We start from the raw sequence: 15,852 nt of genomic DNA on the forward strand, positions 1-15,852 counted from the left end.
GGAATTTTTCTAGGGAGTGGTTATTTGCACACCGTTTTATACATACTAGTAACAAACCCGAACTTTGAATTTATATTTTAAGACCGTTAATACATAGAGAACTACAAACATACACTAATATAATCTTACAATTGTGATTCATTTATAAAAAGAAAAGTAACATAAATAAAACATATAATAGTACGTAATTATTATAAAACTCAAAAGATAACATGTCAACTTATCCAATAGTATCTCTTAAATTAAACTGTAAAACATTGAACATCATCATTGAAACAATACTAAAGTTCATAACATCTTTTTCCCTCCTACAACAGCACGAAGAAATATGTTAAATTGTATAGTATTTTTTCGAATATGCAAAATGTACTATGGAGCATAAACTAAAATATTTTGTAAAATCAAACCATTTGATTTTCATACCAATGATCAACGATATTCATTTGATATCAATCAAGTATCCTAACTAACAAAGTTTAACAACTATTTGTAGTAGTCGAATATGATGTATTCTTTTTTGTCATGTATTAAGATTTTCAAACCACTTTTGCTCCTACCTTATGCGGACACAAATTAAGAAATTCATTTATAAAAAATTGTATTGAAAAAATTAATTAAAAATTTTATATATATATATATATATATATATATATATATATATATATATATATATATATATATATATATATATATATATATATATATATATATATATATATATATATATATATATATATATATATATATATATATATATAACTTGGGCCAAGAGAATCCTGATTAGCATTACCCTTATTTAAAAGCAACATGCTCCTTATAATAAGGTTTGTAACGAAGAATAGTATTGTTAGCGGGGTAGAAAAATGTTGTGAAAATTTCTAAATAAATCAGTAGCCCAATCGAATAAAAGTTCCTGGCTTAAATCTTTTTATACCAGAGTCATCACCATCGATGTATTTCTCTTTTCGGAATCAACACCAACAATGTTTTGGCACTCAATGGAATTCGGAGACTGAGACAAACTTTGGTCTTGACTTCTTCCCCTTAAATCTACTCTCGTTGTCCATCTTCAATTCAACAAACTTAGTGATTGTCATATTCAAACAAGATCAATTTGTTTCTCATAAGCTTCAACAAATGTAACCAATACATGAACCCTTAATACACAAATCTATAATAACATGTATAAGATATAAGATATGTAAAAAAAAACTATGAAGACACAAATCTAAAAACTTATAAGTCATTCAAAACAAAGAAAATAGTGCGTCTACATATTTACAATTCGTATAGACCAAAATCGCAAGAGCTTCTAAGAGAACACATTACTGACCAAAATCGTGAGAGTCTTAAAAAGAACACGATGCAGACAATTATTTAAAACCTTTCATACAGTTCTTCCTCTGTTACATATTCACCATAGTCCAAATCCTGATCTCCTTCCACTTCATCATCCGAACCCTCTGTTCTTCCCATTAAACCCATTCCCTCAAGCTTTCCATTCTCAACAACATTCCAAGGAAGCCACAAATCAGCATTCTTCCCCAAATCCCTATCCCAATAATCTCCAACAACAACAGTCTTCAAATTGACCTCCCTAACCTTCCTCAACATCTCTGCAAATTCCCGATCATCCGAAACCATAACCAACCAACCAACCTCTCCACTCATCATCTCCCTCTCCAACCACAAATCCGCCGCATTCCCCTTCTCACCGACCTTCACAACTTTAACGAAAACCCCTGTGCGCTGTAACTCCGAACCCAAACCAAATCCAACCCTAGGTGCAACAACATTCCCCGCAGCTTCATTATAAGTATGGATTCTCCGAACGAACCAGACCTTCGACCGACTCAACTTAATGGATTTCAATTTTTCCCTTAACTTCTTACGCTGGTACAGATGAACTCTCTTGAAATGAATTTTGAGATCGAAAATTGATTTACATTCGTGACCGCAGACACGACAGGGAATCGAATTAGGGTTAGGGTTTTGGTTGGTATTCCATTGAGGGAGATTGAAGAAGGAGTGTCGTTTTGTGTAAGCGGAGATTGAAACGACGTCGCCGAAGCGTTCGGCGAGGGTTTTGAGAGAGAGTGCGGCGTCGTATGGAGGTCCACGTGGAGGTTTGTTATCGAGGTCCCAGAGGATTATAACCTTTTTGTTAGGGACGTGTTTAGGGATTGGTGTATTGATTTTGATGGAGGATTGGAAATGGGGTTTTGAGCAGAGTTTGTGATTATTTGGGAAAAGAAGTGAAGAAGTTAAGTTGACAGAGTTTGCGTTGTGGAAAAACAGAGAATGCATGCTTCTCTTCGTATCGACAAAGAAGAATCGCTTTTTTTTAATGCGATAGGAGCTTTTTTTTTTGTTACAGATGATAATTTGGGCTTGCTCGTGTGGATTGTGGCCCAATGGTATGGAATTTTTCTAGGGAGTGGTTATTTGCACACCGTTTTATACATACTTGTAACAAACCCGAACTTTGAATTTATATTTTAAGACCGTTAATACATAGAGAACTACAAACATACACTAATATAATCTTACAATTGTGATTCATTTATAAAAAGAAAAGTAACATAAATAAAACATATAATAGTACGTAGATATTATAAAACTCAAAAGATAACATGTCAACTTATCCAATAGTATCTCTTAAATTAAACTGTAAAACATTGAACATCATCATTGAAACAATACTAAAGTTCATAACATCTTTTTCCATCCTACAACAGCACGAAGAAATATGTTAAATTGTATAGTATTTTTTCGAATATGGAAAATGTACTATGAAGCATAAACTAAAATATTTTGTAAAATCAAACCATTTGATTTTCATACCAATGATCAACGATATTCATTTGATATCAATCAAGTATCCTAACTAACAAAGTTTAACAACTATTTGTAGTAGTCGAATATGATGTATTCTTTTTTGTCATGTATTAAGATTTTCAAACCACTTTTGCTCCTACCTTATGCGGACACAAATTAAGAAATTCATTTATAAAAATTATGTATTGAAAAAATTAATTAAAATTTTTAATTTATATATATATATATATATATATATATATATATATATATATATATATATATATATATATATATATATATATATATATATATATATATATATATATATATATATATATATATATATATATATATATATATATATATATATATATATATATATATATATATATATATATAACTTGGGCCAAGAGAGTCCTGATTAGCATTACCCTTATTTAAAAGCAACATGCTCCTTATAATAAGGTTTGTAACGAAGAATAGTATTGTTAGCGGGGTAGAAAAATATTGTGAAAATTTCTAAATAAATCAGTAGCCCAATCAAATAAAAGTTCCCGGCTTAAATCTTTTTATACCAGAGTCATCACCATCGATGTCTTTCTCTTTTCGGAATCAACACCAACAATGTTTTGGCACTCAATGGAATTCGAAGACTGAGACAAACTTTGGTCTTGACTTCTTCCCCTTAAATCTACTCTCATTGTCCATCTTCAATTCAACAAACTTAGTGATTGTCATATTCAAACAAGATCAATTTGTTTCTCATAAGCTTCAACAAATGTAACCAATACATGAACCCTTAATACACAAATCTATAGCAACAGGTATAAGATATAAGATATGTAAAAAAAACTATTAAGACACAAATCTAAAAACTTATAAGTCATTCAAAACAAAGAAAATAGTGCATCTACATATTTACAATCCGTACAGACCAAAATCGCAAGAGCTTCAAAGAGAACACATTACTGACCAAAATCGTGAGAGTCTTAAAGAGAACACGATGCAGACAATTATTTAAAACCTTTCATACAGTTCTTCCTCTGTTACATATTCACTATAGTCCAAATCCTGATCTCCTTCCAGTTCATCATCCAAACCCTCTGTTTTTCCCATTAAACCCATTCTCTCAAGCTTTCCATTCTCAACAACATTCCAAGGAAGCCACAAATCAGCATTCTTCCCCAAATCCCTATCCCAATAATCTCCAACAAAAACAGTCTTCAAATTCACTTCCCTAACCTTCCTCAACATATCCGCAAATTCCCGATCATCCGAAACCAAAACCAACCAACCAACCTCTCCACTCATCATCTCCCTCTTCAACCACAATTCCGCCGCATTCCCCTTCTCACCGACCTTTACAACTTTAACGAAAACCCCTGCGCGCCGCAACTCCGAACCCAAACCAAATCCAACCCTAGGTGCAACAACATTCCCCGCAGCTTCATTATAAGTATGGATTCTCCGAATGAACCAGACCTTCGTGTAACACCCCAAAATTTGCCCTCCTCATTCATGCATTCACTTTTTAGGTCATTTAGCATTTCATGCCATATTGCATCGCGTCAATCAGAATTAGCTCCAAGAAGCTCGAACATCATCCAGGACACTTTGTGGGTTCTACTTAGACGGTCAGTCAACGTAAGGAATAGACTTGAGGTACTACCAACAGGTCTAATTGGGGCCTATTCACCGTGCAAATTGCCAGACTTGAAGAAGCAAGAATCTGCTGCTGAGCTGTCATGCTCGCTAGGCGAAGGGCGCGCATTTCAGAAAAAATCAGGAAGCTTTGGGCCTTAGTTGACCTCATTCCAAGCCCATTACCCACGAAATCAGTCTATAAATACTGAAGTTTCAGTAGAGGAGTTACACTGGGAGAACCACGGGAGAAAGATCTTGAGAGGAGGAGACCTAGGAATTACTCTGCAGCAACCTTCAGGCAGCTCTGAGAAGTTCACTCCGATTCACACGCTCTTTTGCCTCCGCCTCACAGAGCTTTACAAATCCAGCCACGCCGTTCGATCGATCTCTCTCATCAGGTATGCCTTTGTTCCTACTACTTTACGCCTCGAATTTGAATATTATGAATGTATGAGGTAACATCAGGTGTTGCCCATGGGTTTATGTTTGTGTATAAATATGTGTAACAATACCTCGAATGTTTTAATCATTTTCGTTTATGAGATGGATACCACAGGGTTTCGGATCATAGAGATCGAACTGTTATCAAGGAGGAATCCAAAACCCGCAGGCCTTCGCTAGCCGCTTCGCTAGGCGAGCCTGTAGCGAAGCTTCGCTAAGCCTTCGCTAGGCGAAGCAGTCGCGAACGTGACAGTATCTGCTTTTTGTTTTGTTTTGTTCTAACCTGTTTTTGTGTTGCCATGGCATTGTTTTCCCTGGATCTCATCTTGTTTGTCTAACCCTTTGTCGAGTTTTGTGAGGGCTCATATGGCTTTTGCAGAGACACTCGCGTGGTTTCCCACTTTATTTGTGGGATACCCCTTGAAGTTTTATTCTGATTATTCGTGTTGACTGATTTCCTTTGACGGTCCAGCTGGAGAGATTTCAGGGTTTCTTGCTCCTTTAACTGCTATAGCTTCGGATCTTTATACGTGTGGTAATTTTTTCCCTTTCTCGTACTTTATCGCTTTCTTAGCTTGAAGACCTCGATAGGAGGCAATGTTTGAGCCCCTTGGTGGCATTTTACTTTGAGATACATGTTTTGTGTTTTGTATTCGTATCCCCACATGTAGCGCGGTTCCTTCGTCAAGGACTGCCTGTTTGCCCTCGAGCATCCCAAACCCTAAAACCCATAACACACGTTTACTCCTTCTACTACAGGCGAGTAAGTCTCCAAAGGTCGAGCATCCGGTAGATTGCGTAGTGACGTTGTTCGTCCAAAACCCAATCCATAACCCCGTAGTTAGCCGAACTACGGCTTGCTCTGATTCTCATTCCAGATGAGATACGTAGGCATAAGACGCGATGTCTTAGCGAGCACAATTACCCCCAACCCATAGGTCAGCCGAGCTACGAAGACTCTGATTCTCATATTCAGATGAGATACGTATGCAGTGGATGCAACATCCGCGCGAGTCATTTCTCTTAACCTTTTTAGTAAATAAACACATTAGGTAAACCCACACCCTTTAGACGAAAACCACAAAAGTGGATCCCGTAGAGTACTATGGATGCGTAGGGGTGCTAATACCTTCCCTTCGCATAACCGACTCCCGAACCCAAGATTTGGTTGCGAGACCCCGTCTTGTCCTTTCCTTTTTCAGGTTTACTTCGAGCGTTTCCTTTCCCTCCTTCGGGATGAATAACGCACGGTGGCGACTCTTCTGTCTTTTTCTTTCGCCGGTTGTTTTTTCGCGCACTATATTTTTCAGGTTGCGCCAGCTGGCGACTCTACTGGGGACGCTAAGAAGTTGACCTCTTGCTGGTCCACCTTCCCTAAGCGAGTCCCTCCTAGCTTTTGTAGTTTGTTTGTTTATTGGGTGTTCATGCTTTTGTACAGTTATTTATTTACCTGCTTCACCTTATTGCATTGTGTACATATCATTGCTGTATCTGTTGGCTGGCTATGGCTGCTTGGTGATCTTTGTGAGATGAGTTCTATACCCGAACTCGAGTGCACTTAAGATAGGAGAATGGCATAGTCCTGTCAACTTGTGTGGAGTTATTCCTTAGCGAGTTGACTTGCAAGCCCATTCACTTGGTGGAGGTCATGTTGAGATCAATAATGTCACATAAGTAAGTTGTGGTTAGACATTACTTGTTCCAATATAGACCTAAGAAGCCAAGGACCTTAGTTTACCAAACCCATATTGGCCTATTTGTAGGACGTAGTGCAAAAGTCGTTCAAGTGTAAGATTTGATACGATTGTTACGCGATACTACACTCATAAGAGTCTCTTCTTGAGAATATTGTTGGAATACGAGTAGTCGTTCCTCTGATAATATCCGAAAGATGGGATTATGACTATGGGAACCTTTTGTAGAACATGTTTGGCAGGTTTAAACCTTAGTACACTCCTTTTGGGTGGTTCTTAACCTAAACTCCATGCTCGTGACTTGCGACAAACCCTTGATTCATGGTTGATCCGATCAGGCATCCTTAATATCAATGAAACTCGGGTGTTGATAAGGTGTAAACCATAATCCACCAAAATGGGTGGTTGATATTAAGGATAACGTGACCCATCCCATGACCTTTGTTTGGTGTGCTCTTGATTTCTCTCCAGACAGTGCAACCTGATAGATGTTCAAGCAGATACAGCAATCCTGATTGACATGCCACTGCATTGCATTCACATCATCACATTATTTGCATTCACATCACTTAACACATGTTTATCCTTTTCAAGGGGGTTTAAATCTTCTTCTTGATTCTAGTCGGGGTTTTCTTCTTACACTGTTTATCAAATGTGAGACTGGAATCAAGGGGGTAGAATACTTTTGGAATTGATAAACATGTCATTGCATTTGCATAGTCATCCGCATGTCTTGCATAACAGGTACCGCCACAGTGTTCTCAGTTTGTTTGGTGTCCTACTAGCAGGATAGCTGACTCAGGCATTCACCGATACGGTACCCGAAGGAATCAACAAAGAGTGATGGAGAGCCTACAAGCAGAGCTCGCCGAGATGAAGATTCGCATGAATCAGTTCATGGATTTGGTTCAAGGGGTGGCTCAAGGACAGCAGGAGCTTAGATTGTTGGTGCAGAGAGATCCTCCTATTACTCAACCGGAGACGTTAGCTGATCCTCCAGCTGGAGAGGCTAATGGTCCCAATGGACCGGGGCCTATCCCGATCCCGCATGTCAACCTAGATCAACAACCTATTCAGGATGGTCAGGATGATCAGTTCCCCTTGCTTCAGGAAGACTTTGGCATGGACCCCATGTTTAGAAGATTGGAAGAGAGGTTGAAAGTAGTGGAAGGACAGAATCTTTTGGGAGTAGATGTTGCTGACTTGGGGCTGGTCCCAGGTGTGAGAGTGCCACCGAAATTCAAGGTCCCGATATTTGACAAATACAATGGCAGTTCTTGCCCCAAAACTCACGTGCAAGCCTATTTCCGTAAAATGGTTGCATACTCTGATGACGAGAAGCTACTTATGTACTTCTTCCAGGATAGCCTAGCTGGGGCATCCTTGGAATGGTATATGAGGCTGGACAGAGCCCACATCCGTTGCTGGAGGGATTTGGCAGAAGCTTTCGTGAAGCAGTATCAGTATAATGCAGACATGGCTCCGGACAGAACTCAACTTCAAAATCTGTCTCTTAAAAGCAATGAGTGCTTCAGGGAATACACTCAACGCTGGAGGGATACAGCTTCCCGTGTTCAGCCTCCTATGTTGGAAAAGGTAATGGCCAACATGTTTATGAATACGCTGCCTGGACCTTATCTGGAGTGTCTGGTGGGGTGCAATGCTTCCAACTTTGTTGATGTGGTCTCTACTGGAGAAAGGGTGGAGAATTACCTAAAGACCTATAAAAGCCAGAGTGGAGGTGGATCCTCATCAGGAGTGAAGAAGCCGTTCATTCAGGGACAGAAGAGGAGAGAAGGGGATGTGTCGCATCCGCGAAAAACAACCGGCGGGCTAAAACAAAAACAAACAGAGCCGCCACCGTGCGTTATTTATCCCAAAAGAGGGAAAGGAAACGCTCGAAGTAAACCTGGAAAAAGCATGGTCTCGCGACCAAAGAGATGGGATCGGGAGTCGGTTACGCAAGGGGAAGGTATTAGCACCCCTCACGTCCGTCGTACTCGACGGGATCCACGCTCAAAGACAGAAAAAGGTTGCTAAAACAAACACATCACACACACACACCGAAAACAACACAGGTGGGGTAAGAGGAAGAGGGCTCGCTAGGACATCGCGTCCTATGCCTACGTATCTCGTTTGGAACGAGAATCAGAGCTGCCGTAGTTCGGCTCACGCACGCCAAACAAGACACACACAAACACCGGCAAACATGGAACCCGAACGCCAATCGCTGGACTTACATCGGCTTCCGAACCAAACAAACCCACACTGGAACCCGAATGCCAATCACTGGACTTATATCAGCTTCCAAGCACACAACAACCAACCAAGTTAATAGGGAGTCGGGAACTCGAGCCTATAACTGTCAAGCACACACACAAAAAGAAAACAAAGTGCCCGGAGAGACCTCGCATGGTCTCCTGCCTACGTACCTCATCTGGTATGAGGATCAGGGCGACGTAGTTCCCCCGAACGGGAAGAAAGACTAACCAGATACAAAGGGAGACACACTACTAGGGAGCTGGACTCGAGCCTAGATGTTATCATGCATCATTGCCCTATGTTAAGGTTCACTATCTACTCGCACAACAGCAAGCTAATCCTAACCAGGAAAAAGAAAAGCATGCAAGCATAAACAAAGCAAAGCAAACATTTCAAATAGCACACACTATATCCAGTCAAAGTGGGCTCAAACAAAGGGTCAGACTGCCAAAGCAAGTCATCTGTACAAGGGTGGTGTTAGCTCTTAACCCTAACATTGAGAGTCAGGGTGAAGCTGATGAAAGGAGAGTGAAGATTAGACTTCACAGCTCTTATCCCTGGCCAGGGAGAGCTTCAGACAAAGGAGTGTGGGTTCAGAAAGGAGGAACCCTTCTACACTCATGACTCTGACTCAACTGTACAACTGTACAAGATCTTGGGTTAATGTCCCAATGCATCAACACAGTGGTGTGAGCAGAGGGACGACTCAACAAGAATAGCAGGGGATGGATTGCACATCCCTTGGGTTCTGCCAATTGCCTTAATCAAGGTCTTTACCTGCTTGGGGACAAAGTTAAACAATCACAAACATCGCCTCTTAAGGAGGACTTCAGACAGTTGCCTGGCCAAGTAACATGCCAGGTCTTCCAGACTACATGGAGACAAGAGAGTCTACCTCAATTGGTTTATACAACCAAGCACAGCAAGCAAGTTCTCAAGGAACTATTAGCAACTAATGTACCTGAAATCAATCAAATACAATTAGTATACCAATCAAAAGCCAACATTAAACAACACAAGTCAATAGTTAATCTGTACAATCAAACAATGCAATGTGCAATGCACAATCAACTCAAGTGAGCCAAGCATCCTACAAAACAAAACAAGTTAGTCCACAACAATTGACCAAATCAAACTCAATTAACTTGAAGCAATCTCCTTAAGGCATTTGCATCTCAACCTGAAAAGCCAAACTCAAATTTGAGAAACAAGACCACTAGGACAAGCCTAGGGTCAAAAGGAGATGAAAAATCCAAAACAGCAAGTGAAAATTATCCAAAATCACAATCAAACAATTTAGAAACAACTCCAATTGGTCCCATGCTCATATCATTCATCATTATCATTTCATGAAAGAAAAGGCATCAAACATGCAAATTGGAACCTCAAAAGACCAAACAAAATGATCTCAATCAAATCAACATCAAAAAATTTCAATAAATTCCACAAAAATTCAAGTCCAAACAGAACACATTCAATGAATAGCATATCAAATTTCAGCTCATTTGGATTAAGGGAAGTAGGTCAATGAAAATCAAAAAGTCCAGACAAATTCAAGCAAGCCAACACAAGGCATCAAAACAAACATCAACTTCCATCAATCATAAAACAGTGACAAAACATGATAAATGAATGGGATCAAAACCACAATGACCTATAATGTGTCTAGAATACACATGTCAAATTTCACATTCATCCAATAAACCATAAGGATTTCACAAAGCCAATACCAACAAGTGTCACAAAAAATCAACAAATGACCAAACAGAGGAGAAAATTCCAATCAAATAGGAAATGCCATCAATAAATCCAGAAAAATTCACATGTGTTCTTAACATCCATATGCTCAAACATGCAAAAAATTAGCTCAATCCAATGTCCCTAAGCACATCAAATAAAATCATGAAATTCACCAAGCATGGTGTGACACAAAAGATGCACTATTTTCTTTGTTTTGAATGACTTATAAGTATTTAGATTTGTGTCTTAATAGTTTTTTTTTTTACATATCTTATATCTTATACCTGTTGTTATAGATTTGTGTATTAAGGGTTCATGTATTGGTTACATTTGTTGAAGCTTATGAGAAACAAATTGATCTTGTTTGAATATGACAATCACTAAGTTTGTTGAATTGAAGATGGACAATGAGAGTAGATTTAAGGGGAAGAAGTCAACACCAAAGTTTGTCTCAGTCTCCGAATTCCATTGAGTGCCAAAACATTGTTGGTGTTGATTCCGAAAAGAGAAAGACATCGATGGTGATGACTCTGGTATAAAAAGATTTAAGCCGGGATCTTTCATTCGATTGGGCTACTGATTTATTTAGAAATTTTCACAACATTTTTCTACCCCGCTAACAATACTATTCTTCGTTACAAACCTTATTATAAGGAGCATGTTGCTTTTAAATAAGGGTAATGCTAATCAGGATTCTCTTGGCCCAAGTCATATATATATATATATATATATATATATATATATATATATATATATATATATATATATATATATATATATATATATATAATATATATATAATATATATATAATATATATATATATATATATATATATATATATATATATATATATATATATATATATATATATATATATATACATATACATATATATATATATATATATATATATATATATATATATATAATTAAAAATTTTAATTAATTTTTTTAAATAACCATACTTCTGACAATTGTAACATTGAATGTGACTCTTGTCTGGAGTTTGACCACCATCTCTTCCTTTACCTGCAACACCACCTCTTTGGTTGCCTTGGTTCCAGGATTTTCTCTGATTCGACCAGTTTCCTTCTTACTGATTTCGACCAGTCGAATTATTGTAACCTCCTCTGCCTTTGTTGCCATTCCAGCTTCCTTTGCCTTTTCTTTCTTTTGTTGATTGAGCCTACAAAGCCATATCACTATTCGACTTTCCTGCAGATCTTTCATCCATTCTTTGTTCATGAGATTCAAGTGTCCCTTGAAGCTCTTCCTTTGTCAATTTTTAAAAATCTTCCGACTCTTCTATGGCTAATACCACATGGTCGAACTTTGGAGTCAACGACCTCAAGATCTTTCCAACAACAAATCTTGATGTTAACACTTCTCCATATACTTTGATTTGATTCACCAGTTTCGTAACCTTGGTGAAGAAATCAATTATGCTTTCATTGTCCTCCATTTGAAGCAATTCGTACGTCCTTTTGTGAGTTTGTAACCTCACCCCTTTCACCTTCTCCGCGTCTCCAAACGATTTCTCCAGAATTTCCCATGCTTATTTCGTTGACTCTACATCACTAACCTTTTCAAAGTTATCTACATCAACACATTGATGGATTATAAAGAGAGCTTTATAATCTTTCTTCTTCAATTCTTTAAGTGCAGCCTTTTCTTGATCCGTCGCGGCTTCTACAAGCGTTGCTACTCCTTCCTTCACAGGATCCAAAAGATCTTGATAACAGAACACAACTTTTATCTGCTTGCACCAATTCTCATAGTTGTTGTTCTTGAGACTTAGAAGATTTGCTGAAAAATGCCCGTTTGGATGATTCGTTGCCATGGTGATTTTCTTCCTACAAATCGTTTCAACCGGAGCTCTTGATACCAGATGTTGGAAATCCACCAAAAACTATGGAGAATTTCAATCAATCTTGATGAACAAGGTTTTTATCACCCTACAATAACAATAAAATAAAAGAAAAATTGAGAAATAAATAAAGTAAAGAACGGTGAAGGAGAAGAAGAATTAAAATTCTGCAGAGTTTTTCTCTATCCACAAACTGTGAAAAACTTCTTATTTACTTTACAACTACAAAATACTGTGAATTACAATGTTATGAATACTCTATTCACTTCATTACAAAAATAAGGGTTACTCCCCCTATTTATAGATTTAGGTTAACTTGGACCTCAAGGCAAAACCAAAAACTATAAAAGTCCAAAATAGCTAACACTACCAAAATAGGCCTAAGTCGAAATCCTGTGTGAAACAACAGGCTTCGACACTTCGACATACTAACACAACTCAACACACTAGGTGGTTCGCCACTTCCTTACTTCTGTCGAGCAATCTGCTTCGAGCCAATAAATTACAATTAAACAGTGATGACTTTCAAAGATGTTTTCGATCACCTAAAAAGTTTCAACTACAACTTTTTTTAAATATACTTTTAAATGCAAATTGATAAATCACCTTTTGTTAAAATTTAACTTTGTAATGTATCTCGTATCAATATTTTGGTCAATTTAAAGATGCATTTTAGACACACCTAAATTACACTCATCCAATATATGAACCACTTATATTCCACTTATATTTTGCTCAAATTTAATTCGAATATATATATCTCCAAAATATTTTGAATATACAATTTTATGATGTCTTTATTATCACTAAACAACCATCAGTACTCAGAGTCATACTTTGGTATCACTAAACAAACATTCAATCATATTTAAATACAAGTTTTAACAAAATGGTAAAGTCAACATTTTTGGCTTTGTATTTTATTCACCCATGAATTCTCTCTTTTCATGTTAATTTGCAAGACTTTTGACTTTATATTTTATTCATCCACTACTATCTTTTTTCCATGTTACGCATTTCTAAAAATATCCAAAGATTCATATCTGGATTAAATTTGAGAAAATGAGGTGGCTCACTCATGAATTATTGAACTTTGTATATCTAAGTGCGTTCAGAGATATTTTTCAAGACACACGAAAAATATTTTTGGATTTTTAAAGGTACAAGACACCTTTAAAGATGGAAAGAATATTTCCCTATTGATTTTATTGTTAGGGCTTCTCACCAAGTATAGTATGTCACATATATTTATTAAATGTATTTTAGTTATATTTTTAAAACAATTTCACTAAAACTATTTAATATTTCAAAAACTTAATTTTTAGAATCATGTTTGTGATATGTATGACTTGTTAGAATTTTGTCACAATTGTAATATTACATGTGTTAGGGTCATTACGTAATTAGCCAAAGTTTTACTGGTCTAATTAATAATAAGTTTGTGGCTAAAAGTAATTTTTAGAATCATGTTTATGATATGTAAGACTTGTTAGAATTTTTGGATCACAAATTTAATATTACATGTGTTAGGGCCATTATGTAATTAGTCAAAGTTGTATTGGTCTAATTAATAATAAGTTTGTGGCTAAAAGCATAAATATCATGAAAGGTAAGATTAATGTGTATATATATCATAATTCAATATCTAATTTGATGAGGAGTCAAATTAGAATATTGAAAACTAAGAAATAATCTTAAGGTTATTGTAAGACCCCAATTTTGTCCCTAAGATCCCTCATGGCATCATATCATAACATTGCATTGCCTCAAGGATCATTGGACACCTTGCTTCCTTCCCTGTGGGTGGGGATCTCTTTGAGAGTGGTTCTTGATCACCAAGCATTGCTTGCATTTGTATATCATTGCTTTTCTTTTAATCACTAACCAAAATGTACAAAAATATGTCATTAACCTTTGTTACTTGCAGCTTAAGCAATCAACAGTCAAGGCAATTCAAGTGAATCTTGTGTGCAAGAGATGAAGTTTCCATTGAGATATGGATCATGTGATCATTTCATTGAGCTTATTTGAGCTATAGGTTCATTTTGGAGCAAGTTCCCAGGTGGTTGAGGCCCCAAATTCATCAGAACAATTTCAGGTCATCTAAGGGCCTATGCAGTCAACTGAAAAGTTAACTGTGGGTTTTGAATTGGGAAATTGAGTTTCTTCATCCCATTCATGTCCAAATCATGCTTATTCATCATTTCAAAGATCAAGGTTGAAAAATTTGAAGTCAAGTCAAAAGTTTCCAAAAATGGAAAGTGACCTATAATTTCAACTTTCCAAAAATGGCAAGTTTTTGATCTAACTTCAACTCAACTTTCCAACATCAAATAAGCTTCAAATGAAATTTTGTCCAACATGAAAGTTGAAGATCTCTCTCTCCCATTTCCAAAAAGTCCAAGATCATGAGCATCTGATGAATGGTTGAGGAGATATGATCAAATCATTGCCAAGTGTGCATGGAACTTCAAATGAGCATAACTTTTGAACCATAACTCCAAATTGAGTGGTTCTTTTTGCAATATTCTTCTCTTGACCTCTAATTTCCAAATCATGCATCACATTACATAAAATCTCATCACATAATCACTTGCTATTCCATGCCTTTTTTGGAGGGAAATTGCAAAATTTAAAAATGGTGCATTGTATGGACTTTCTACCATTGCCATTGAGTTTAAAAAATGATTTTAAGTGAAAATGATCAAGGGATTGGTACTGTTCACGTGTAATTATCCCATGCACCATGCATTTTCAAAATTTTGCAAAACACCTTATTTTCATTAACCGAATTAAACATGGATTAGCAAGGTGATTAGGAAAGGATATAAATACTCTAATCATAACAGAATTGAAGGAGGTTAATCACAATTCACATTTCTAGATCCAAAATTCTCTCTCCCTCCAAAATTTTCTTCCATTCATAATTCAAATTTTCTTCAAACAGCATTGCAATTTTACTTCATATTCTTGTTCCCTAGCTTTGATTTAGTGCAGATCAAGTGTTAGATTGTTGAATTCGTGCAAGAATTGTGCATAGCAAGCTTATGAGGATGAAGATGGAATTTCTGTTTTGAGCTAGATCTACACGTGTTCAAGCTTCCTTTTCTTCATCAAACATCATTTCAAGCATTGTAAAGTGGATTTGGATACTTCAAAGCTGTGGATCGTACAATTCAAAGATTCTGCTCTTCAAGAGGTCAAGTTTCGAATCTCTTAATTTTGAAATTCATGTACATATTCTGGTAGATCTTGCTTTCTTGGTGATTCTGGTAGAAAAATCGTGTGAAATGATGCACTATTCACTGAGTTATGCATAATTGAAGTTTTCATGGCAAAAATGTTTGTGATCGATTTGCATAATATATGTTGTTTTAGCATG

The 15,852-nt window shown here is 36.7% G+C and overlaps 1 protein-coding gene across 1 annotated transcript; it reads right to left on the reverse strand.

Annotated features, from left to right (window-relative positions):
• Positions 1–2,641: 2,641 nt before the first annotated feature.
• On the reverse strand, positions 2,642–4,994 carry LOC127102729 (uncharacterized). The gene is made up of 3 exons (XM_051040072.1): positions 4,977–4,994; positions 3,845–4,302; positions 2,642–2,729 (listed from the first exon to the last, which is right to left on the reverse strand). Exons 1-3 carry the CDS (start codon positions 4,992–4,994, stop codon positions 2,642–2,644), a joined length of 564 nt encoding a protein of 187 aa, XP_050896029.1.
• Between the last annotated feature and the right edge of the window lie 10,858 nt (positions 4,995–15,852).

Source organism: Lathyrus oleraceus, chromosome 7 (assembly GCF_024323335.1).
Source record: "Lathyrus oleraceus cultivar Zhongwan6 chromosome 7, CAAS_Psat_ZW6_1.0, whole genome shotgun sequence".
Taxonomy (NCBI): Eukaryota; Viridiplantae; Streptophyta; class Magnoliopsida; order Fabales; family Fabaceae; genus Lathyrus; species Lathyrus oleraceus.

Excerpts from the sequence above, each read along its gene's own strand:
- LOC127102729 (XM_051040072.1), bottom strand. Across the intron at positions 2,730-3,844 it reads GAGGAAGAACTGTATGAAAG|GATGGAAAAAGATGTTATGA; the intron begins GTTTTAAATAAT and ends GTGCTGTTGTAG.